At 43.6% G+C, this 25,357-nt stretch overlaps 2 protein-coding genes and 1 long non-coding RNA gene across 3 annotated transcripts in view; 1 reads left to right on the forward strand and 2 right to left on the reverse strand.

Moving 5' to 3' along the window:
- Positions 1–927: 927 nt before the first annotated feature.
- The window catches only part of LOC129734926 (dehydrogenase/reductase SDR family member 12-like), a 38,809-nt gene continuing 14,379 nt past the window's right edge, over positions 928–25,357 (forward strand). The window contains exons 1-2 of the mRNA XM_055700347.1: positions 928–996; positions 1,414–1,547. Of these exons, the coding sequence (XP_055556322.1) occupies positions 941–996; positions 1,414–1,547 (190 nt within the window). The 5' untranslated portion in view covers positions 928–940. The remainder of the gene's footprint in view (positions 997–1,413; positions 1,548–25,357) is intronic.
- LOC129734937 (uncharacterized) lies at positions 10,473–13,433 on the reverse strand. Its single transcript, XR_008730464.1, has 2 exons — positions 12,329–13,433; positions 10,473–12,246 (listed from the first exon to the last, which is right to left on the reverse strand). It is a non-coding gene; the product is annotated as an uncharacterized LOC129734937 (long non-coding RNA).
- On the reverse strand, positions 13,503–15,488 carry LOC129734921 (syncytin-1-like). Its single transcript, XM_055700340.1, has one exon. The coding sequence runs from the start codon at positions 15,292–15,294 to the stop codon at positions 14,131–14,133; it is 1,164 nt and encodes a 387-aa protein (XP_055556315.1). The 5' UTR covers positions 15,295–15,488; the 3' UTR covers positions 13,503–14,130.

Below are 25,357 nucleotides of genomic sequence, written 5' to 3' on the forward strand. Positions count from 1 at the left end.
TGCATAGTCCTTTAATGTATTTAAAGACATAACTACAATGACAATTTCCTTATGGCTAACATGGGTCATCCAGATGTGCAATTCCAAGTGATTCTCTTAGGCTTCATAGCTCCAATGCACATACCAGAGGAACTGAAAACACATTTTAAGTTTCACTACCCCTACTGCAATGGCCGCTTGTGTACAGGCATCCCATAACCCATCAGCAGGAGCCGGGAATTTCACAGGCTTCTTTCTTACATAAACTGCTACTTGGTGTGGCACAACACAGCTGTTGCTGTTTCTGCAGGAGCATCCCTGGGACAGCTTTCCAGAGCAGGGGATGCAGGCCCAGGTCCTGCAGAGCGCTCCCCATTCCCAAAATGACACCCCATTTCCAGCCTCGGCTCGGCTAGCACTGTCGCTGTGGCTGGCACTGGCGCCTGTGGCCGGCAGGTGCCCAGGGAAACTCTCCTCCCCTCTGCCACCGCCGCCACCGGGCGCCGCGGCCGGAGACTGCGGCACCCGCCGAAGCACCCCAGGGCTGGCTGGAGGCACCCAGGCCGGCGGCTGGAAGCGGCCCCCTTCCCTCACCGCCTGACGAGGGAGGGGGGGAACGGAAAGAATAAGAAAAAAACAACCCGCAAACTGCTGCGGGGGAGGAAGAGAGGCACAACTCCCCGCCACAGACATGCACTACCCGCCCTAGCCCTCGCACCCTCAGGCGGGCGGGCAGCCCGTAACGGCGGCGGCCACCGCGGGCAGGGTCGCCCCGGGCCGTTACCTAACGGCAGGCAGGTAGACGGGCAGGCAGGTAGGCGGGCGGGCGGGCCAGGCCACCCCGGGCCGTTACCTAACGGCGGACGGGCAGAGCAGGGCAGGGCTGGGCCGGGCCGGGCCGGGCCGGGCGCCTTATGTAAGGGCAGGGGCGGGGCAGCGTTGCTGTGGCGGCAGCGGCGCCATGTCCTGGTGCCGCAGTGCCGTGTGGTTCGTGAAGGGGCTGCGGGAATACACGAGGTACAGGCGGCGGGGCGGGCGCTGTGGACAGGCTGGGGCCGTTTCTGGGCGTTCGGTTTCTGTGTATTTTTAATGGCAGCCTCCCCCGCTCCGCCTGAGCGGACCGATGTCAGCGTCTTCCCTGTGGGAGCTGCCCGCGCAGGCACCTGCCCCGGGGCTACAGCCGGGCCGGCTCCCGCCTCTCAGGGCTTGGCCCGTGTGGCCTGTGGCGAGCAAAGGCCTTCAGCTGTCGCTATGTCACTCGCTGCAGTGTCACTGGTGCTATACCTGGCCTCTCCCTCGAGCACGGGGGATAACGGGGAGGAGGGGGTGTTTAGCCCACGCGGAGCTGTGAGGGAAGAACGCTTCTCAACTGCCCCCTGTGTTTTTTGGAAGTACTCTCTTCTAGTTTCTCACAGGTGTCTCTGATTTATTCAGGACCAGCTATGAGTCTGCTTCCAAGCACTTCAATCCAGCTGATGTGGAGGTGGACGTGGCTGGGAGATCCTTTCTGGTCACTGGTGCCAACAGTGGCATTGGCAAGGCCACAGCCAAAGAGATAGCAAGGAGAGGTGAGCCGGGCAGGCGTGAGGAGCCATGAGGGGTCCATACGGAGAAGATGGAAGGGATCAGGTCTGCCCTTCCAGCACAAGCGCAAAGATGCAGCTCCCGGGGATGAGTGGTCAGGCGTGTTATTTTTCAAGTTTAAGTATGATCAGTGCTGTGAAAACTGGAGTAATGAAACCACATTAGTGGAGACAATCTGCAAAGTGTTTCTCAAGTGCAGGTTTACTGAAACTATCTGGCCCTTGTGGTGGTGCTGGTGGATAGAGGTCTACTTATGGCTGATGTGGTACAAGTAGCAGCCTGGCTAAATTTGAACAGTTTTGAAGAAGTTACGATTGTATCATATGATGAAAGAAAACAATTGGCTTTGCTAAGCTGAGATGGACGGGTATAAAAGAAGCTACACTTGATCCAAGTGATAATAACCTGGAGCTTGTGCCCTTTAACTGGTTAAAAGCAACCATTTTTTTTCTGTTGCTTTCTGTAAGCAAGGAGATGGTATGAACTGGAACTAGCTGCTGGTGAAGGATAAACCTAATCACTTTCAGAGTTGGCACAATAATACTTCTTGTGATAGGAGTTTTGGCATGTAGGATGGAAGGGAGGAGCTTGCAGCTCTTTGCTCTCTTTGCCTGCCTAGGTTTCATAACTATCTTATGAGGTAAAGTGGTGACTCAGTTAAACTGATTCAAAATTATTAGCATGAAAGAGCCTTTGAGTTAAAGATCCCCATCAGTGCTAGTAGCCAGTATAAGATTGATTTCAGGTTCCCACCACTGCCATTATGTATAATAGCCTTATCTAAGTATTGCTTTGTCTGGAGACTATTTTGCTCATAAACAGATATGACTGCCAGGTTTTGAAAGCTGTCAAGATGACTGGATCTGCATAGGATTTGGTCACCATGTCTGGTATTTGGAGCCCAAAGAACAACCTTGGGTTCAGACTGCTTGGCTAAACCTTGTGTTTGTGTTGCTGTGTATATGAAGTTAAAATGACCTAAAAGAGTCATCCTGATCCTGTCCTTGAACTTGTCGCTCTGAAACACAATGTCAGTTGTTGGGGCCCTAGTTTCTAGTTGAGTCTCTTCAAGTACACTATGACAAGAAATAAGGAATTCAGACTTGGCAAAAGAATAACAAAGCTATGTTGGCTTTACCTTTAAGTACTTCATATTTTTGTAAATAATGATGATAACTTCTTTAGCCTGACTTCAGCTTTTCTCTGAATTGGTGTCTTATGGGTATTACAGATTTGGGCTTTCCCATATGTCTTCTGAACTGCATTTCCAGTTTGACACAGTCTTCTCCCAGCCACTCTGACAATTCCCACGTGTTGTTTAAGTTCAAATAACACCAATCTTTACTACGGAAAATATATTCAAATCCCTTTCCTAGCCTATAGGTCACACCAAAATTTCCCCCTCTCCTTAACATCAAGAAAAATGTTCATATTCAAAGCCCTTAGAACCCAAATATTTCCACTGAAGATTTTTCAGTGTAGACTATGAGAATGTTCCTGATCAGCTTGAAGGCCAGCTGCTTCTTCCATGTGTCTAATTTGTACACATTACTTGTGCTGTACCCTGTGTCTTGGGAAGAGCTCCTTAAACATCTGCAAGTGTACATCCTTAACTGCCTTAAGATCTGTAACTAAAGCCCTCCTTTGCAGTGAAGCCTGCAGTCACTGTGAGAATGGCCAAAGAAGCAAGCATTGGATGCTGCCCCTTCTGATTGCCTTTTGTCTTGCTTATGAAATCTGTTCTCCCTGGGTCAAAGACTTTCATTCTGATCTGGAAATACTCAGTGGCTGGCTGTGCATGGTTCCTTCCATGTATAGTATATGTGTAACACAAAATGAAGACAAAACTGTATTAAATGTTGGCTAGTGTAATTTGTATGATTATCCCAGATTCAGGAGTTTCCCCCTGCTGCCTGCAGTTATGCACTTCGTAAAAGTAACTCAGTCAACTCTGGCAGTGCAGTGGAGGAGTCAGACCCTGTTAGAAAATTTCAAAAGAACCTTGAAACTTGTTGGCTGCATTAGCTGCATGCCAAATATACTTGCAATGGTGGTCCTCAGTGGAAAAACCTCTCTTGTAGACAGAAAATTTCATTATCAGACCCCACTCTGGGCTGTGCAGTGTGACTGCTCTATTCCGAAGGTAGACTTAGTGTCTTGCATTTGGGTTCCAGGTGTTAGAAGAGTGACCCAGCACCATTGTTTCTATTATCAATCCTTTGGGATTATATTGCTTGAGCCTTCTAGTGATGCACTGCTAGCAACCCCTAAAACACCCTTAAAAATGGGTATAAGTAGAGTGCGGGTATTCCTGTGACCGAGAGTAACACATTGCTTGTGATGATCAGAGAATACAAAGCATAAAAATTAAAAAGAATTATGCCTACCTGTACGTTGGTCCCCTTCTTGAAGGGTGTCTTTAAGGTAGCTAAGTTATAAGGTCATGATAAGTATCCAGGCCTTTGAGAGGAGCCTTGCCCGGCATGTTCCTTTCATAGAAAAGATGGCTGGAAGGGACCTCTAGAGGTCATCTTGTCCAGCATCTCACCGGAAGCAAGACTGTTGCCAACACTAGATCAAACCAGCCATTGCTTTGCCTTGCTGGATCTTGAAACCTGCAAGGATGGAAATTCTGCATCTTTTTTTCTTGATACCTGACCTGAACCTCCTAAGCTGCAATTTTTGGCCATTTCCTGAAAACTGGTATGCAATCACAAGAGGTTTTTTGTTTCATTTGGATTGTATCGGAAACTAACCCCAAACAAGAACTGCAAATTGCACATTGCTTCCCGGCCTTCCTTCTTTGTTGATGCCTTCCCCCAAACATAGTAATTATAAAATGCGTTTCTTGTCGAAATCCACCAGGTGGCACGGTTCATCTGGTTTGCCGAAATAAGGAACGGGCAGAGGTTGCCATAGGAGAAATAGTGACAGAAACCGGCAATCACGTGAGGTTTTTTTCAGTCTTTTGTTTACTCTTAGGAAGATTAATATTAAAGACCTCAGAGGCCTTGAGATACTTAGTCTGTTTTGTCATTTTGCTGTTGTGTTTTCAATAGTAGTTTCATACGGACATGGAAACGTCTAGTAGCTTATCACCCACTTGGTTTGAAGTGATTTAATTTCACTAGGTGATGTTTTCTATGATTAATAACATCACCAGCAGCACGCTGTTTTACTTAATGTTTGTTGCTGATATGTTTTGTGATGTCCTACTTACTATTCCTAACTATGTGGCCGAGGCTTTGAAAAGTTAATGCACTGCAACACTCTTACAACAACATTTATGAGTCTCAGAGTCTCAGCACTGGAGTTGAAGGTTTTATGTGTTTGAATAACACACTCTTGATTTGCTAAGGTTGGCTGCTCTGTGAAGTTCTGTGTGTGGTCCTAGTTCCATGCTTTACATACTTTCCCATCTTTTTTTTTTTTTTTTTTTAATTTCTCTTCCCTTCTGTTACATATTCTTTTTGCTTCTGCATATATCACTGTACAGTATCCCCCTGTAGCTGTCACTTTTGCTTTTACTAATTGTTCAGGAGGGTATGCTTATGGAGAAGTGCAGTCATTGTCTTTCTATCTTTGTGTTTTGGCTAGGATAGAGTTAATTTTTTTCATAGCAGCTCCTATAGTGGTATGTTTTGGATTTGTGACCAAAACCTGTGTTTTAGTTGCTGAACAGTGCTCGCACAGCATCAATACCTTTTCTGGTTCTCATGCTGCCCCACCAGCGAGTAGCTGGGGATGCACAAAAAGTTGGGAAGGGACATACTGGGACAACTGACCCCAACTGCCCAAAGGGATATCCTATACCATATGATGTCATGCTCAGCAATAAAAGCTGGAGGAAGGGGGGGACATTCGCTGTTACGCTGTTTGACTTTCCAAATCACTGTTGCATGTCATGAAGGCCTGCTTTCCTGGGGATTGCTAAACACTTGCCTGACAATGAAGTCAGGCAAACAAAACTAAGGATTTTTCTTTTTTATTTTGCTTTGTTTGCACACACAGCTGTACTTCACTTATTAGCCTGTCTTTATTTAACCCACAAATTTTGACAGTTTTATCCTTTCAATTCTCTCCCCCCATCTCATTGGGAGGGAAGTGAGCGAGCAGTTGTATGGGGCTTAGCTGCCTACTGAGGTTAACTCACAACGCTTGGATGGAGACCTATCTTAATTTTAAATAGTGACTTGGCTCTTGAACACAGTGGTTTGATTCCAGTAATAGTTTTTAACGTGAATCAAAATTTCTGAAGACTTAATGGTTAGAGATACCATATTGACTAAATTTCTGCTCTTTGGTTTCAGCTCCCTAGTGTGACATAACCAGCATTACACTTCAGTTCTTTAATGGAGGTGAGTTAGATCAGTCCTTATGTAGAAAATAATACTTTCTAGCTGTCTGTAACTGTGTAATCCCATGGCTATAGTAAGATTATCTGTGTTACTGTCTTTTCTAACTGCAGTCAGACAGCCTGGGAAGAAGGGTAAGTTTGATGACCTCTGAAGGTCCCTTCATGTTCTATTTTTTGTCATTTGGTGAAACTTGAGGCAAATAATGTTCTTCCTCTAAAAGCAGCACAATTACTGCATTCCCACTCTTGGTATGCTGCAAATCTGTAGTTTCTCTAGTCCTGGAAGAGTTTGGGAGCACTGCAGAACTTGTGTGAGACCCTGGGGACAGGGTACTTGTACAAAAAGCAGCGTTTGGTGAAGTGTTAGACAAGTTGAAAAGAGACCCTGTGGGACATGTGACTGTATTGGGAAGAGTCATTTTAATAAGGAGTCCACTAGAACATCCCTCTTTATAAGTACTCGTTCAGAAGCAATCCAGGGAGATAATAAAGTACCATATCTGCAACTTGACAAGCTCTATCCAGGCTTAACTTGCTCTTCCTTGAGCTGTTAACTTGATCATCTGGACAGAGATCCTGTTGTAGCATATACCAAAGATTTTTTCCATCTTCCACAGCAACACCAGCTGGAGTTTGGTGCTGAAATGGAGTTGTTATTTGGCAGGCAGGTGCACCTAGACCTAGGAACCGGGAAGTTGCCCTAATCTGTTAAAGTAGACCTAATCACAGAGATTAGGTCTCACTTTGAAAATGGCTTTGCTACCTTAAGGATTTTCATAGGGAACAGGCCTGTGCATCCTTTTTCTGAGCCAATGTGACAGTCTTCAGCAGACAATTATTGATTTAGGTGTTTTTCAGTCTCTGAAATCATTTGTAATATTGAACATCTGTCCCAAAAAGTTCAGTTCTTCTGTACTACTACATAGTGGTAGTAGCTTTAAAAGTAGAAAGCTTTTAGAGAGGTATCCAGTTAGAAACAGTAGAGCAATGTTAGGTTTTTGGTCAGAAATTAACATTACCATGAGAAAATTCTGACATAACTCAACTTAAGAAGCTGAAATCCAACAGTTAGAGAGGAAGAGTCATGCGTTTCTTATCTTCAGGGAAGCAGAATTATAGGCAGGGAATAATGTCTTATAATTTTCTCAGCTTCTTTGCTCATCTTATTTGCTTGTATGATGAGTATTTAAAGAAACAACTTGGAAAGAGTGGAGGCCCTTTAATGATTATTTGTTGTTTTGCATGAGAACACTTCCTCTGCATAATTATTTTAAAATTGCCTTTTCCTGGGTTACTTCATAAGACTGTCTGTGGTATGTGTTTGAGACTAAGTGCTATCTAGGAGAAGAGTAGGAGTTGACATGCCTTTTGTATGCCTATGATAAATGCCACTGTGCTTGTACTAGGTAGGTAGAACACAAATCTGCAAAAAGCAAGAGAATTGCTTGTAACAAACAGTAAAAGGTTTGTGATGTTTTGGAGAGAGGCGATATTTCTAGCTTTAGTAGTTTAGAAAATTATAAATTTGCTCTATGTCAAGCTTTTCCTTTTTTTGTTCTATTGCATCCACGTTCCTGGTCATAAGTATGTCAAAACATTGCAAGACTGTTGTGACATGGGGTGGCTAACAAGGACTTGGCAGTTAATGCAGCAGTTAGCACGGAAGGGGTTGCAGAAGGCACCCAACACTGAGACAGCTGGAGTGGGTGCAGTGATGCACCTGGAAGCGTGCTCTCCTGCCCTGGTTGGAGCAGCTGTGCCTGGCACATGGGAGGCTGGCCCAGACAGAGCTCCAGAGGAATGATGTGGTAGATATTGGGCTGCAGGGAGTCACTGGTACTTCTCCCTGAGCCTGGGGTGGAGCATGACGGTGGCCTTATCGGTTGGGTTCTGCTGTTGAGGTGCTGGGCTTCTGGGTGAAGCAATGGCAGGAGATGAGCAGGCTGCATAACCATAGGGAACAGAAACAGGATATTGACAAGGTCTTTGCAGAGAGTAGAAGAGCACAAACCCCAACATTGCACAGAAGAAGGGACAGCTAGAAACTGTGCTTGAATAAGCAGTGGATAGAGACTCCCAAGATGGGGAGGAATGGAAGCTTGTGACTGCTGGCAACACAAGGCAGGCTTGTTATCTGCCAGCTAATGTGCATTTATAGGTATAGTGTCATGGTAACAGATAAGGAAGAACAAGCTCTGTCAGGGGAAGTGTGGAGACAGATGAGCCTGAACTGTTGTCAGCACTGGAAGTGGTGGATGATAATGGCTGGAGGCTCCCTCCCTGGGGGGGTTGGAGGCACCCATCTGCAGTCTTGGCTCGATGTCTGGAGAGGTTTGTCACTTGCTAGGGACTCACATCCATGGTGTTGTGGAGAGTCGTCTGAGGCTCATTTGGACCTCTGGCCAGTATCTCTTGTTGCCCAACCACATGGGCACCCATGACATTGTGAGGGGTGACCCTGAGTTAATCAAGAGTGCCTTATAGAGGATGAAGGGCATGGGGGCCCAAGTAATGCTCTCCTAAATCCTTCCAGTGAAAGCAAAGGGCTTGTGCAGAAGCACAGACACCCTGAAGGTGCAGCTGGTGTCACTTTTGTTTTGGCCTTTATGACCTCTTTGACCTTCTCTGAGAAATGAGCATTGCTGAGCAGGAATGACAAAGTGGAGCAAGAGTATCTTTGCCAACAGGTCTGCTAAGCTAGTGAGGAGGGCTTTAAAGTGGTTTCACTGGGGGATAGTGACCAAGCCTTCTGAGCAAGCTCCCAAATTCATCTTGCTGGTCTCCTTTGTGGCACAGCAAATACTCCTTTTCAAGGGGAAGTGTTGTAAACTGTTTCACTGCAAATTTATTTTTTTTCCTCCCACCATTTCACCAGTGGGAGTCAAAATTTCAGGCCGTGTAGAGAATATACATTCTGATGGCAGAAAAAAGTAATATATAAGAGTCTGGCCCCTGTCACACAGTCATAGACGCAGGTAGTACAGCTGTATGTCCAGCACTGCCTTCTAGGTGTACTCATAGCTCCCTGCAGACTCGTAGCTCATCTGATCTGAGGTGCGTGTGAGAGAACGGCTGCGGCTTGAGTTTCGGTCATGTCAGTACAGAAGCACGCGTTTATATACACTTTCAGAAGCTGCGCGTTTTAAACAGATTGGTTCTTGAAGCTAAGCCTTGCATACTAGGCAATCCCCGATTGGTGGTTAACTACCAGCAATTAACAGCAAGGTGTTACCTTTCCTTGGCGCCATCCCTCTCCCACTCCCCTGTGCTCTGTAAACATGCCTCATCATGTTAATTGTTGTCTAGACAAGCTCGAGCACATTCCCCTCAGCTAACTGATTGCCACGCGTGGTCCTAGTTTCCAGCCCGCTCCTGCATCTCCCCCTTCCTGTTGCACAAAAAGAACCTTTGAAATCGAACGAGTAAAAACAAGGTATAAGTAATAGAACAAATAAAAAAAGCAACTAAGACATATTATCAGTGTCAAAATAACCCACTGTCTCTGTTCCGTACAATTTTACAATTTCCCCTTTTTGTTTTTGAACAGCTAGTACCAGGTTTGCCATGTTCTGCAGGGCCCTTGCAAACATGACAGCAACCAAGGTAACAGCAAACAAACAATACTGCCAATTGAGTGAATGGATGCCAAAAAGGCTGACATTTTCTCAGATTTTGATAACATGTTGCTGCAATGGGGCGCCTAAAATCCACGCAGCACATACCATCAAAATCCTCAGAGCCATGTCCTTGAACCAATAACAAAAGCCGTGGCAATTTTGACTCACATTCTTAACTGCCTACCAAACAAGGTGATTTAACTCTTTAATGCTTTCCCTGCTGTTACTCTGGATAAGAGAAGAACCGCTGCGACACGTTCCCATCATAGCCTCCTACTACATTAGCATCTACAGAAAGACAATTATCGACATTCAAAGTGTAAACAATATCAGCTTCTTTTGGATTAACATTATACATAGGTGGAAGGGCACACCAAACAAGAACTGGTTCAGTCAAAAAGTTCGAAACATAGCATGCCTTCTCTGAACATACCTCTGGGGTCATTCCCTTCATTCCCTCTCTTTTTTTATGCAAAGAGAAACACTTTTACCATAACAGAGAAGCCCCTATTTACATCTCTGAGCCCGGACACAAACCGCAGCTGTATGCTCCACCAGGCTCAGGGCAGAAATCGTTCATGTAGTTACATAGCTATATATCTCTACAAGCATGCAGACACCTATTAAACACTAGATAACCATGTTTATCTTTCCTAGTCTCCTTCACAATACCTAGCTGTTCTCTCATCTCTTGTTAGGTCAAATATTCTCCAGCTTCCTCTCCTACATCTCTCTTCAGACATTCTCTATCCTCCTCTTTTTTGCTTGTTAATTGCGACAAGGCAAAGGTTGTGTGTAGCTGGGTGACCATGACCTGATTTATGTGACAATCAACTAAACACTGAATACAGGAAAAAAAAGGTATGGGAGACATAAGGCAAACATCACTAAGGTGGTTAAAGATAATTATAATAAATCCTGTAATACTTTTGAGTCATGCCCCAAAGTTTCCCAGCCGTGAGAAGAGACCAAAGGCATCCCGCCCCTGGCTCTGTTGCAGATCTTTGTTTTAAGGCTTTTGAGTTTTGTATACTTTTGTAAATTAATTCACAGTGGTCACTCAGATTCACGTAACACATCCTATCAAAGCCTTCACACTTGTGTCCCTGTGCTAATAATAAAAATCAATAGCAACTCGGTTCTGTAGCAACATATGATGGACAGAATCAACATCTGTTAATAAGCCAGAAAAAAAAATAGTATTTGTAGTATTACTTTGTTTAGCAAGCTAGCAGCCTAATTTACTAAGCAAGTTAAGAGCGTGTACTATTCTTACAGAAGAGATTAGAGAAGCAAAAATGTGTTATGCTGCATTCCAGAACTCAGCCTGAGAATTACAGTCTGCTGTGAGTTCTGCGTTACAATCATTTGACACATGTTGGGGTTGCAATTGTGAAAGTTGCCCGTTTACAATTTTCATTGGCATTATCACAGCTAGTTGTTTTAAAAGCAACCCTTGAGCTTCCTGATGTTCGACTTGTTGCAAAATATTCTGAAGCCAATCAATAAAGTTAGTATAAGACTCTCTAGGACCCTGCAAGACTGTGGCAAGACTCCCGCATCCTGACTGCTTTAATAGCCATCTCATTCATTTGCAAACAGTTGTCCCTGGCATACCCTGCCTGAGTCACAGAATCGGCACAGTTAATTGCTCCAGCCAACTGCTCATAGTTAACAGCAATTCCCCGATTAAGGTTTTCAGTCAAGGCCACTACACATAGCTCACAGAAATCAGATAACCACATCATAGACTGTATCAGTTAGTACCATACAAAGCAGTAACTTCCAGTCATGCAGTGTGAGTGTATAAGGCTCTGCCATCACTTCAAGAAGGGACATAGCAAATGTATTATGAATCCTCCCTTCCCGCACTGCTTTGCTTAACCCTTTAACAGCCTCGTATTGCACAGGCTGCCACTCTGCAGGTTGATTTGTCTGACAAAATACTGAACATGCCCTAGCGACTCCCAAAACCCATCACTGAAGTGTTTCCCACTTGCATTCCTGCCACCAATCCCTCAGACTCCCTTTCACCCTCCCCCAAAAATACAATCAATGCATCAGGAGAGACGAGGGGGTGGGGAAAAGGTCTAGCTCCTTTTCCAGATCTATAGGACCTGGATCAAAAGGTTTATCAGTGTCAATAAAATCATTGTCTGAGTTGTCCTGTTCCCGTGCTTGGTCCTGTGTTGTGAGGGTCGCTGCAATCAGTGACAGAAGCTTTGGGGGCAGAGGAGGTGTGGACGGAATCACCATCGCTGAAGGTGTCTTGAGAAGAGTTGCGCTGTCGGTGGAATTTACAGCTTCCTCTGGTTTAGCACCGATAGTAGAATTAGTCCACACTTGGCAAAGAGTAGTCAGAATTTGCCACCAAGGTGCTAAATGCATTCCCGACACGGAGCTCCCCTCTGCGGCAGCATCATACAATTGGCTGCTGTATGTACACACTTTCATTCTTTCAAAGTCTCTAAAGTTTCTTGGCTGCTCACCTGTCTCGATGAATACAGGTGTTATCCTCGGGGTTTAGGTTGTCCGCCTGGTCCAGACAGCAAGACGATCGTTCAGCCAAGCCGTCTCCTCCGGAACGCAGCCCTCTTCCACGAGCTGTCTTTTTTATCGACCAGTTCCGTCCCTAATCTTCCAAGGCTTCGGGACACCACCATAGGGGTCACCATTTGAGGAGACTGAGGCACGGACTCCCAGATCTGACTAGAAGACCCTTCATGAGTTCATATATGTCTCTTTCTGGGGACGAAACCTGATTCCCCATTACAGATTTCCCACAGCTCACCTCTCAACTCCGGAGGGATTTCAGGCCGGCTCCTGCTTCCTTTCAGCAGATCATTCAAAGTTCTGTGGGATTCGCTGCATGTCGCTCAGATAGGCGATTCGAGAGCCCTTCACGTCAGATCCTTAAACGCATCACATCGGGGTCACCAATTTGCTGCGAATGGAGAGAGGGGACGCAGCTTGATGCAAGCAAATGTCAATTTATTGTACAGAAGCACGAGTTTATATACGCTTTCAGAAGCTGCGCGTTTTAAACAGATTGGTTCTTGAAGCTAAGCCTTGCATACTAGGCAATCCCCGACTGGTGGTTAACTACCAGCAATTAACAGCAAGGTGTTACCTTTCCTTGGCGCCATCCCTCTCCCACTCCCCTGTGCTCTGCAAACATGCCCCATCATGTTAATTGTTGTCTAGACAAGCTCGAGCACATTCCCCTCAGCTAACTGATTGCCATGCATGGTCCTAGTTTCCAGCCCGCTCCTGCAAGTAATTCAAAGTAGCCTGCTGTTTTCCACAGGCACTCAGACCTGTGCAAGAAATGGGCCATAGTCCAGGAGAACTGTTCAGACAGAAACATCGTGCTCCCAGTTGCTGTGTGTCCTAGAGGGCTCTCAGTTCCTCCTCCGTCGTGGATACAGCTGCTGAAGAACAGGCACTAGGAAACGTGGTGGCCTCAAGGCTGAGCATCTCTGTTTACAGAGTATCTGCTTGAGGCAAGGACACACTTTTTGCAGAATCCCCCTGGAGTAGTGGCAGTTCTTGTTTTGTGGGGAAAAAAGGTCTTTGTTTCTGGTAGAATCCTGAAGGTCCTTTCAGAGGAGGGGCATGATCATCAAGATACTCAATGCTTAATGCTTTCATTGCAAGGCACATCACTGTTGATCATCACCTTTTCCTCCATGCACCTTTGTGTTCACTTTTGGTCTTTTTAAACAATTTAGAAAACCAAAACCAAAGCAAAACTCAAAAAACCCTGTATGGTTTAAACACAGTGATAATTAAGAATTAATCACATTTTATATGCTTTACCATTTTTAACTAAGCTCTGTGGGAGGAAGTCTCTCCTTTAACAGGCAAAAATTATTTTTGTGTCAAGGAAGCATACTAGAATGCTGAAGTCTTGATTTTTGATTCACAGGTCCAAAGCCAGATTTTAGTGACTAAATATTCTTTATTGGCAGCGCCGGGTGTACGGGGGATCCTTCCACCAATCGTACACACCCGGAGGGGCAGATTACCTTATATTTATATAATGAAACAATGAATATTCAATTAACGCCTATACATATTCATCACCTGAACCCGCCTACCCTTGCTTCATATGCTAATTAGCTCATCAGTCTTTTATGCTTGCGCAGATTCCTCAAAAATTGTGGGCCGGGGTCTTTAGAATGTGGGCAGTGGTCTATGGGAGGAAGGCCGTAGGTCTTCCTCATGGTGTACTTTTCACCTTAGGTCTCAAAAGTGATGAGTTGGCAGACTTGTAGAAATCTTTCCCAGTGTTTTTTGCAGTACCCCTCATTATTCTACTCAAGGGCATCCTGCTGTCCCGTTATCTCCTTGGTAGGGCAGCTTGCTTTGCAAACAGGGAGGACAGCTCGCCTTGCAGAGATTTGCAACTTCCTTGCCAAAACAGTCTATATAATCTTTCAGACATTTTAACCCTTTTGTCGCTATACAATTACAGGCTCATTTATGCATTACAATGAATACTGGTTTATGAATACAAACTTGACCATATTATTTAAAGCTTATTTACATCATTCCCCCCTTTTCTCGATACAAGCAAATTCCTTTGCTATTTTATCTTTCAAAAGTACAATATAATAAGCATTTGAACAGAATACACACAAGTACTATTAAAACAATCAACAACACTATGGCAGCTAACACCTGTTTTAACCATTGTACTTTAGGTAACCAGGAAGTTAAAGTTGTCCAAAGATTTTCAAAACCCCAGGACACGTCATCCTCACTTATTTCATGTAATACCTTGGTTTGTTTCCATATTTCCTCTAAGTCAGTGGAAACTCTTCCACTTTGGTCCACGTATACGCAACAACTAGTGTTTATAACTGTACACACTCCCCCTCGATCAGCTAACAGCAAATCCAAGGTCATTCTATTTTGTAATACCACTTGTGAGAGGCTGGATATTTCCTCTTGTTGGGCTTTCAATGCATCAATTGTTCTGTTTTCTAATTTCTCTATTATCGCAGATATATTGATAATGTTTTTTTCCAATTCACTCACTCCTAACCAGGGAACAAACCACTGAGCAAAACTATGAAATGCAGTAGGCCTCTCTATTATAGGATTTGTGTTTTCTCGTCTAATCCTCTTAATATGATTTCTTAAGTATCCTTGTGAGAATGAATCATGTACTGTCATATTAGGAACTACTGCCCCCAAGGTGCAGGTTCCCTTCCAATTCTTAGGTAAGACCTTTCGAGCTGTATCATTGCACAGCCAGTACCATCCTTTTCCTTCAGGCGCTGGCCAAGCAGTAGAGCTAACAGACAGTGAAGTACCGATGTCTAAAGTGTTATTACAAAAGGACTGGCTTCCTACATACATTACGGGATTACAATCCACAATTCCCATTCCTTTAGGTGGATTACACCTTTGTACACAAGTATAATACGATTCATGTACCGCAGGACTACTTATTTCTAACTTCAAAATTTCATTGTCCTTGACATTCCAGGAGGTATTTTCCCATAAATTTGTTAACGATACGTTCCTGGGTAAAGGAATTCCTATGAGGGATATTCCCTTGTTCCCATGTTCTGGCATATGAGTACATATCCAGCAATTTGTTTTATTCAAAACCTGGGAAATTCCTTGTATCAGGGACAAATGAGTATTTTGATCCCATGACGTTAAACACAGACCGGGTAACCAACTTACTACAATCACAATTTGGAGAACCGCATTTTGGTGGATCCTATTGGAGTAATGATCCATGGTTTTTCAGGAGCTTTCTTCACTCTTGAATAGTGGATCCAAGCTGCTTGTTCTTTAATCTTGATAGCAGTATGCGTGGTCAACAACACCTGGTATGGTCCATCCCATTTCTCTTCCAGAGGTTGCCCTGCGAAGATTTTTATATATACATAGTCCCCAGGTTTAAAGATGTGTACTGGTTGATCTAGTCCTCTAGCCCTAGTTCCTAAAATCAATTTGTGCACTTTATTTAACTGTTTCTGAAGTGCAATCATATACATATACAAATATTCTGATCCTAGTTGTGTCAAATCTTCTCCTTTAAATGAAGATTGATATGGCCTCCCATACAAAATCTCAAAAGGGCTTAAATTTTCTTTTGTCCGTGGTTTCACCCTAATTCTGAGTAGTGCCAAAGGAAGAGATTGAGGCCATGATAAATTGGCTTCTTGTCCAATTTTAGCTATTTGTTGTTTAATTAAATGGTTCATTTTTTCTACTTGCCCGCTTGCCTGTGGCCTGTAGGGAGTGTGCAATTGCCAATCTATTCTCAAAATTTTACTTATCTGTTGTACTATTTGGGCACAAAAATGAGAACCCCTATCAGAAGACATTGTGGCCAGGATTCCAAAGCGTAGTATTATTTCATTGAGCAAAGCCACTTCCCTTGCTTTATTTGTTCGGCAGGGAAAGGCTTCTGGCCATCCCGAGAATGTGTCAGTTAACACCAACAAATAGCGATACCCCCCTTTTCTAGGGAGTTCTGAAAAGTCAATTTGCCACTGTTGCCCTGGATAATTCCCTTTACCAATTATTCCGAATTTTACTTTATTCTTGGTATTGGGGTTATTGTGTAGACAAATACTACATTGCTGAGTTACTTGTTTTATAGTGGTATATAAATTCCGTCCCACTAATATCCGATTCAAGCTTTTATATAATGTGTCAGCACCCCAATGTGTTTTATTGTGTTCTGTAAGAACTGTGGGCCATATTAAATTGGAGGGTAATACTATGCGGTTATCTTTCAAATATACCCATTCATTTGGTTTCTTTTTACCTTTCAGATCTTCAATCAATTTTAAGTCTTCTTTCGTATAATTTGGCTTTTGGTTTACGTCTATAGCTTGGATTTTACTGTCTGGTATTAAAGACAATACCTTTACGTCGGTTAATTCAGCTACCCGCTTAGCCTCTTGATCTGCCAATCGATTTCCTATCTCAAAATCAGCATTCCCTTTCTGGTGTCCCCGACAATGCATAATAGCTACTTTTTCCGGTTGTTTCACAGCTTCTAGTAATTGTAAGATTTCTTCAGCATGCTTTATTTGTTTTCCTTGAGCGGTCAGCAGTCCTCGTTCTTTCCAGATTGCTCCATGAGCATGTACCACACCGAATGCATACTTAGAGTCTGTCCAAATATTTATTTTCTTTCCTGCTGCCAATTCCAATGCCCGTGTAAGAGCAATTATCTCTGCTTTCTGGGCAGACGTCCCAGGGGGTAATGGTTTGGACTCGATTACCTGTTTAGTGGTTGTAACGGCATACCCTGCCTTACGTTGCCCTTTTTCACAAGCTGCTTCCATCAGTATACCAGGATTCGTCAGCATCTTCTAAAGGTTCCTCCTTAAGATCAGGTTGGCTCGAATACACAGTTTCCATCGTTTCTATACAATCATGTATCACTGGTTCATCCAGAGTTCCGCTGAGGAAGGAAGCTGGGTTTACAGCATTAGTGACAACAATTTCCACATCATCTTGTTCCACTAATATTGCCTGATATTTTAAAAATCTCTGCGGTGAGAGCAAATGGTTTCCTTTTTGTTCCAAAACTGCTGAGACTGTATGGGAGACTAACACTGTCATTCTCTGTCCCATCGTAAACTTTCGAGCTTCCTGTATATTAATAACAACCGCGGCAACAGCCCGAAGACATCCGGGCCATCCTCTGCTTACTTCATCCAACTGTTTAGAGAAGTAAGCTACTGCTCGTTTATAGGGACCCAGTTTTTGTGCTAGTACTCCCAAAGCTATCCCTTGTCTCTCATGAGAGAATAACCAAAAGGGTTTAGAGAGATCCGGCAATCCCAAGGCCGGAGCCTGCATCAGTTCTTGTTTAAGTTGTTTAAAAGCCTTTTGCGCTTCTCCAGTCCAGACTAACTTGGACTGATCGTTCTTTACCAATTCATACAGAGGTTTCACCACCAGTCCATAGTTATAAATCCAAAGACGGCACCAACCTGTCATTCCCAGAAAAGTTCGTAGTTCCTTTACCGTTTGGGGTTCTGGAGTTCGACAAATAACCTCCTTACGTTCGGTTCCCAGTTCTCGTTGTCCTCCTGAGATTTCAAATCCCAGATAAGTCACACGTTGCTGAACCAGTTGGGCTTTCTGTTGGGAAACTCGATACCCATTTAAACCCAGAAAATTAAGGAGACTTATAGTCCATCGAATGCAACTCTTTTTAGTCTCAGTAGCTATTAAGAGATCGTCTACATATTGTAACAAAATCCCCTCGGTGTCTGGAGGCGTCCAAGTTTCGAGTTCCTTGGCTAATTGATTTCCAAAAATAGTGGGGCTATTTTTAAACCCTTGAGGTAATACTGTCCACGTAAGCTGCGTCTTTCTGCCTGAGTCAGGGTTTTCCCATTCAAAGGCAAATAACTTTTGACTTTCCATGGCTAAGGCTAAGCAGAAAAAGGCATCTTTTTGTTGCAGATTGGATGAAAGAGAACGGCCACAGTTCCATAGAAGGACTGTGTGATACAGCTTTTGACATAAGTCTGGAGTGAACCAAGCTAGGCCACAGCGAGAAATTACCAGACTTGCTAGAAATGGAAAATTACCAGGCTTGCTAAAAATGGAAAATTACCAGGCTTGCTAATAAGGGAAGAGAGATAAGGTCATGCTGACCTTGTGCCTAATGTTGTAAATAACTTTGAGGAATTCGCGTAGACAAGAGAGGAAAAAAAAATATATGTAGTTAGCTATCCGCAGAAACCGCAAATAGGAGGACGTATGAAAGTGTAATCCTTTAGAGCTTAGCCAATCAGCAGATGATTTGTAGGCATAATTAACTGGAACTGTATATAAGACATAATCGCGCCGTAATAAATCGAAGCTTGCTTTATCACTCATATTGAGTCGGCTGCTTGCTTCCCCTCGCTCATCAAAGTGGCGCTCCGAACAGGGACCCCCAATCCCTGTTCTTCACCGGACAGCGAGGACGGAGAAGCACTGGTAGCAGCGACCAGAGAGCAGAAGATCGGCTGATGCTGGCATCGTACCCGATCCGTGCTTGAGCCCAGGATAATTAAAGAAGGGGTTCGCCATCCGTGAGCTGCTACCCAAGGGAAAAGGCTGCAACAAAGAGGACTTTAACGAGTGCACAATGGAAAAAGAGGTAGCGCTAGCACTTTTACAATGCTTTTTAGAAAAGCGGGGACTAGGCCCTTTAAAAGATCTGGCCGGGTTAATTGCATTAGGTAGAGCAAAAGGATATTTTGCAGATCCTGAGCATATGTTTGAAGTAGAAGAATGGCGTAATTATGGGGATTGTTTATGGGATTCAGTAATTGATGATGATAAAGCTGCTAAGAAATTAATGAAACCTTGGAGAGAAGTTATTAATTGTTTTAAAAGATATAAAGTTGAAAAACAAATGGCAGCAGCTGCTTCCAGCCGACTCGAATGGTCTGACCCGGCTGCTGGGCGTCTTACGGCAGGAGGTGATTATTTTACCCCCCCGCCTCGGGAATCCCTGTTCCTGTTGTCCACCGACCCTCAGACCATCCTCCTCCCCCTCCACCTCTGGAGGAAAAAGCTTGTCCCTCGGCACCACCTCAAGTGGAGGTGCAGGGAGAATCACAAGAAAGCGAAACTGAGGAGGAGACAAGTGACAAAAATGAGAGGGCAGACGATGGGAAGTTAAAGTCTGATTCAGCTAATAGAACTTTTAAACCGCCTTGCCTTCACCCGCAGCCACGACTAATTCGAGTCGGTTGGGACAAAATAGTCCAAGAAGCGATGGAACAAAAAGACTTTGATGTCGTAGCTCAAATTAATCATCAAGCCTATCCAGTAATTTACACTGTTGATAATGCAGGAGTAATGACAGGAGAACATCATACTTTAGACTGGAAAATATTAAATCAGTTACGGAGTACAGTTAATGAGTCAGGTTTACATGGCGAACCTGCAAGACAAATGTTAAACTATATTTGGAGTAGCGGAATGCTTTGTCCAGAAGACATTAAAAATATAATGCGACTCATTTTGAAACAATCGCAACAGTTGTTATGGCAAGCCCATTGGCAGAAACTTTGTGAACTGTCTGTACATATGCCTCGCGCACCGAATGATCGTTTAGCGGGTTTAACAGTAGAACAATTGATGGGAACCGGGCCCTTTGCTTCTGTAGAAATGCAGATGCAATCTGGCCCAGATGTCTTATTAGAGTCTATGAGGCTAGCACGAGAAGCCTTACAAAAAGTCAAAACTACACCGGCTACACCCTCATATATGTCAGTCAAACAAGGAAGGGATGAATCTTTTGCCTCTTTTGTAGATAGGGTTACAGATGCTATTAATCGTGCAGATATGGCTGACTTTATGAAAGGACCTTTGTTAAGACAATGTGTGCTGGAAAATTGTAACTCTTATACAAAAGGCATTTTAGTTACTCTTCCTCTGGATGCCTCTATTGAAACCATGTTAGAGCGAATGAGCAGAGTTCCTGTAGGAGCCCAAGCTCTGTTAGTTGAAGCGCTTAGGGAGGTAGGGGACAATTTAGTTAAGGCTCAGCAGCAAGCATTTGCAGCCCTCACTCCACTGAAACCTCCGGATGAACATCGAGACAGAATACACCATCGAAGGGACTATACATGTTTTCGTTGTGGACATTCGGGTTATACGCGCCGGCAGCGTCAAGAACGCCAAGTATGGTGCCGAAACTGTCAAATGAATAATCATAATACCGCAGCTTGCCGGCGTTCGGGAAACGGGAAGCGGAGCGCCAGGAGTCGCGGCGCGCCGACCCCAATAGCGGCTCCAGCAACCTGCATGCCGATGACTGTCCGCAACCAGCTCCCCAACCAACAACCAACACCTCCCGCCTTCAACCAGCCACAAATTTACGACCAGCAACCCGAGGGAGCCTCGGATTGGATCTGGCAACAGCAATAGATATTACTCTACTTGATAATCGTCCACAGAAAGTTGCCACAGGAATCAAAGGACCTATAATGATAAACGGACAACTTCATGGAGCTTTGCTGCTGGGTCGTTCTTCCAGTGGCCTCAAGGGACTCTTTGTTTTACCAGGACTTATTGATTGTGACTATAAAGGAGAAATTTTTATAGTTGTTCAAACAAGTTTTCCGCCTATATATATTCCTAAAGGTAGTCGCATTGCTCAATTAATACCACTCCAACACTTAACTCACCAAATGTCTGCAATCTCCAATCACGATCGCGGGACAGATGGTTTTGGGTCCACAGGAGGCTTAGCGATGTTGACTGTACCTATGAATCAACGACCACTCGCCCAAATTATTCTTGTACATGGGACTGATAAAAAACACATGACTGCACTTTTGGACACTGGTGCCGATATCACAATCATCGCGCGTGGTCAGTGGCCTTCTTATTGGCCACTGCAACACGTCCCTGGAGGAGTTGAAGGAGTAGGGGGAATAGCGCCTGTTCAGCGCAGTCAACAAAGAATACAAATCATCATTGATGGAAAAACAGCGATACTACATGTTACTGTTATGCCCTTACCGAGTGGAGTGAATGCACTCATCGGAAGAGATGTGTTGAATCAATTAGGAGTACTACTTACTACAAATTCACCTTTTTAGGAACGGTCACTGTCAATTGGACTTTCCCGATTCCTTTGAAATGGCTAACGGAAGAGCCTGTTTGGATCAGACAGTGGCCGTTGAAAAAGGAAAGTCTGCAACAAGCACATTTGCTAGTTCAAGACCAGTTAACACAAGGTCATCTTAAACCGTCAACCAGTCCTTGGAATACACCGATATTTGTAATCCAGAAAAAATCAGGAAAATATCGGCTTTTACATGATCTACGAGCGGTGAATCAACAAATGCAAGCAATGGGAGCCTTACAACCGGGTCTTCCTAATCCTGCTATGTTGCCCACCGAATGGCATTTATTAATAATTGACTTAAAAGACTGCTTTTTTACAATTCAGCTACACCCCAATGACACTCAACGATTTGCATTTACATTGCCATCGGTTAACAGAGAGGGACCTGACCAGCGATTTGAATGGACTGTGTTACCACAAGGCATGAAAAATAGCCCTACCCTGTGTCAGCTATTTGTTGATGCTGCTCTCCAACCTATTCAAAAAGCATGGCCTCATGTTATTATTTACCATTATATGGATGATATTCTATTTGCTCAAAAACAGCCTTTCAGTGAACAACAGGAGACCTTTTCACAACGACAGTTAGAGATGCAAAATCTCGTCATAGCAACTGAAAAGGTCCAGCGTTCACCCGCATGGAAATATCTTGGCTGGAATATTACTCAGTCACAAGTGAGTCCACAAAAATTAACCATTTGTAAAGATCTGCATACCCTCAATGATGCTCAAAAGTTATTAGGTGACCTCCAATGGCTACGCCCAGTAGCAGGCATCACCAATGATGAACTAGACGTGTTACGACCTTTATTAAAAGGAACAGATCCATCTAATCCTATTATTGTTTCTAAGGATCAACAAGTTATGATTCAACAACTCAGTGAGCGGGTTGTAGAGCGTGCAGTAGATCGAATTGACCCTAATCTTCCTGTAGACCTCACTGTGTTAAACGGTCCCTCACACTTTATTGGTGCACTTATACAGTGCAAAAAGAAAAAGGGGGAGACTGTGAGAGTATTAGAGTGGATCTTTACCAAAATGCAACCAAAGACTACCATCCAAGAAAAAACGCAAAATTTGGCAGAAATCATTCGAAAAGGAAGAACGCGAATTTTACAAATTACCGGAATGGAGCCAAATGTCGTGTATCTACCAATACGCAGAGAAGACTTGGAGTGGTGGTTGCAGAATTCATCAGCTTTACAGTTAAGTTTATTAAGTGAAGCTCTGGAGATTAAAGTTGAGCCTTTAAAAGCACCTATATTAAAATGGATTAGTAATTATGACTGGTTAAAGCGTCCGAAACGAAGTGAGCGACCCTTAGCGGATGCTATCACAGTTTATACGGATGCAGGGAAACGCTCAAGAAAAGCAGCAGCAACATGGCACGAGAACAATCAATGGCACCACCAAATCCTTCCTGCGAAAGCAGGAGATTCGTTACAAACTTTAGAGCTAGCTGCTGTTGTATGGGTATGTACCCAATGGATACATGCGAGGTTAAACATTGTAACGGACTCGATGTATGTTGCAGGAATCGTAAGCCGAATTGAAGATGCTCGCCTTAAAGAAGTGCAAAGTCAACGGCTGTTTGAACTCCTTAGGCAACTGTTGTCAGCAATACAGCAGCGCACGCAACCCTACTGCGTTATACATATTAGAAGTCATAAATGGTCTGAAGGTTTGGGGGAAGGGAATGCGCGCGCTGACCAGCTCGTGTCTGTAGCAGCTCCACTAAGCGAGTTTGTTAAAGCACGAGAATCACACAACACATTTCACCAAAACGCGCGGGGACTGCATCGACAATTTGACATTACAATGGAAGAAGCTAGAGGAATTGTACGAGCTTGTCCTATGTGCAGTCATCATGGACCGGGACTAGGTATCGGAGTGAACCCCAGAGGACTTAAAGCCAGAGAGTTGTGGCAAATGGATGTCACTCACGTTGCTGAATTTGGCAGATTAAAATATGTACACGTTACAATTGATACATATAGTAAATTTGTATGGGCTACAGCACAAACAGGGGAACGAGCACTCCATGTAATATGGCATTTAACAAGTTGTTTTGCTGTCATGGGAGTGCCACAGACAATAAAGACTGATAATGGCCCTGCTTATGTCGGTGAAAAAATGAGACATTTTTGTCAAGCATGGGGAGTGCGACATATTACAGGTATTTCTCACTCTCCCACGGGACAAGCAATCATTGAAAGAACACATCAGACATTAAAGCAATATTTACAAAAGTTTGAGAAGATTACAGATGTACAAGAGAGACTTGTTAAAGTTCTTTTTGTGTTGAATCATCTATGTATATTTGCAGAACAGCAAGAATCACCCGCATGGTTACATGGGTATCTTAAAACATGTAAAGATGATGTTCCAATGTTTGTTATGTATAGGGATCCTTCAACTGGTTTGTGGAAAGGGCCAGCAGAAGTAAAGTATGCTGGAAGAGGTTATATGTGTGTACTTACCCCCACAGGGCCGCAGTGGATCCCAGCAAAATGGACCAAAGCAGCAGTGACTGATGCTCCAGTAACCAATGTCAACTCGTGATTGATTTATTAATATTGTTTTAGCTATATTTTAAGCATAATGTTGAGAATTGTTGTGTTAATTAATTTTGTTGTCGTAGTTATAGCTTTTGTGCCTAAATCATTGTTTGATTTGCGAGAAAATGTATGGGTAACTTTAAGTAGAGCTATTAACACAACCACGTTTTGTGCAAGTTTGTCAACCCCTAGCGTACCCTTTTTAACTTGTTTAGTAGGTGTGCCGTTAAATGACTCAGATTGGATCGCCCTTAACCAGTCTCTTAACCAGATGCCAAAAGTTACCATATTGGCTCGAGGTAATAATATGAGCAGCTTTTTTGAAAAATTTGATAACTGGGATGACAAACTCCCTATTGGTCCTAGCCCTCAAGAAATCGAACTAGTCGATTCACTAAATGCCTCTTATTGTGTATATTTGAATTCTTCCCGGTACCCTTGTGCTGGTGAAGCCTCTAACATGCCTTGTAGTACAACTGCTATCACTCCCGTATATCCAATTAAGAATCAGTTTAATTGGAGTGTTTGGTGTAACCATACCAGTCGAAATCTATCTAATCCTGCACCTGGAGTATTATATCCTAGGAAATTACCCCCTGGTTTGTTTTTTATTTGTGGTAATAGAGCATGGAATGGAATACCCTCAATGCCTGTAGGTGGTCCATGTACCATCGGTCGTCTGAGTTTAGCCTTACCACATTTTCATCCTAACAAATCAAATCCAGTGAGATGGAGAAGAGACACTTCCCAGATCCTTGGTAACCTGTGATGATAACGTTCAACTTTGGAACAAATGGGAGGTATTTTTTGCTTCGTTATTTATCCCAGGTGCCGCCGCTGCTCGGGCCCACAAAAATTTAGAAAAGCTGTCTTGTTGGGTGATTAAACAAGCCAACCTCACCAGCAGAGTTTTATCAGACCTAGCTGATAGTTTAACTTTTGTTCAACATGCTGTTTTGCAAAACCGCATGGCCATTGACTTTTTACTATTAGCACATGGACATGGCTGTGAAGATTTTGAAGGCATGTGTTGTATGGACCTTGAAGATAATTCAAGCTCCATACATAAAGAAATCAAACAATTGATGGAACATTCTCAAAAAATTCAACAAGATGTTGGATTTTTTGGCCTTGAAGGCTTAACAAATTGGCTTGGGATAGGAGGCTGGTTAAAAAGACTGTTGCAAAGTGTGTTGCTTATAGTAATAATTGTTATCATTGGATTTATATGTTTAAGCTGTGCTCTCTCTTGTATTCGAAAATTATTTGAGCGTGTAACTGGACCAGTTTTCCTTGTCCAAAAAGAAAAAGGGGGAATTGTTGCAGAATGGATGAAAGAGAACGGCCACGGTTCCATAGAAGGACTGTGTGATACAGCTTTTGACATAAGTCTGGAGTGAACCAAGCTAGGCCACAGCGAGAAATTACCAGACTTGCTAGAAATGGAAAATTACCAGGCTTGCTAAAAATGGAAAATTACCAGGCTTGCTAATAAGGGAAGAGAGATAAGGTCATGCTGACCTTGTGCCTAATGTTGTAAATAACTTTGAGGAATTCGCGTAGACAAGAGAGGAAAAAAAAATATATGTAGTTAGCTATCCGCAGAAACCACAAATAGGAGGACGTATGAAAGTGT

The sequence above is a fragment of the Falco cherrug genome (genome assembly GCF_023634085.1).
Source record: "Falco cherrug isolate bFalChe1 chromosome W unlocalized genomic scaffold, bFalChe1.pri SUPER_W_unloc_1, whole genome shotgun sequence".
Taxonomy (NCBI): domain Eukaryota; kingdom Metazoa; phylum Chordata; class Aves; order Falconiformes; family Falconidae; genus Falco; species Falco cherrug.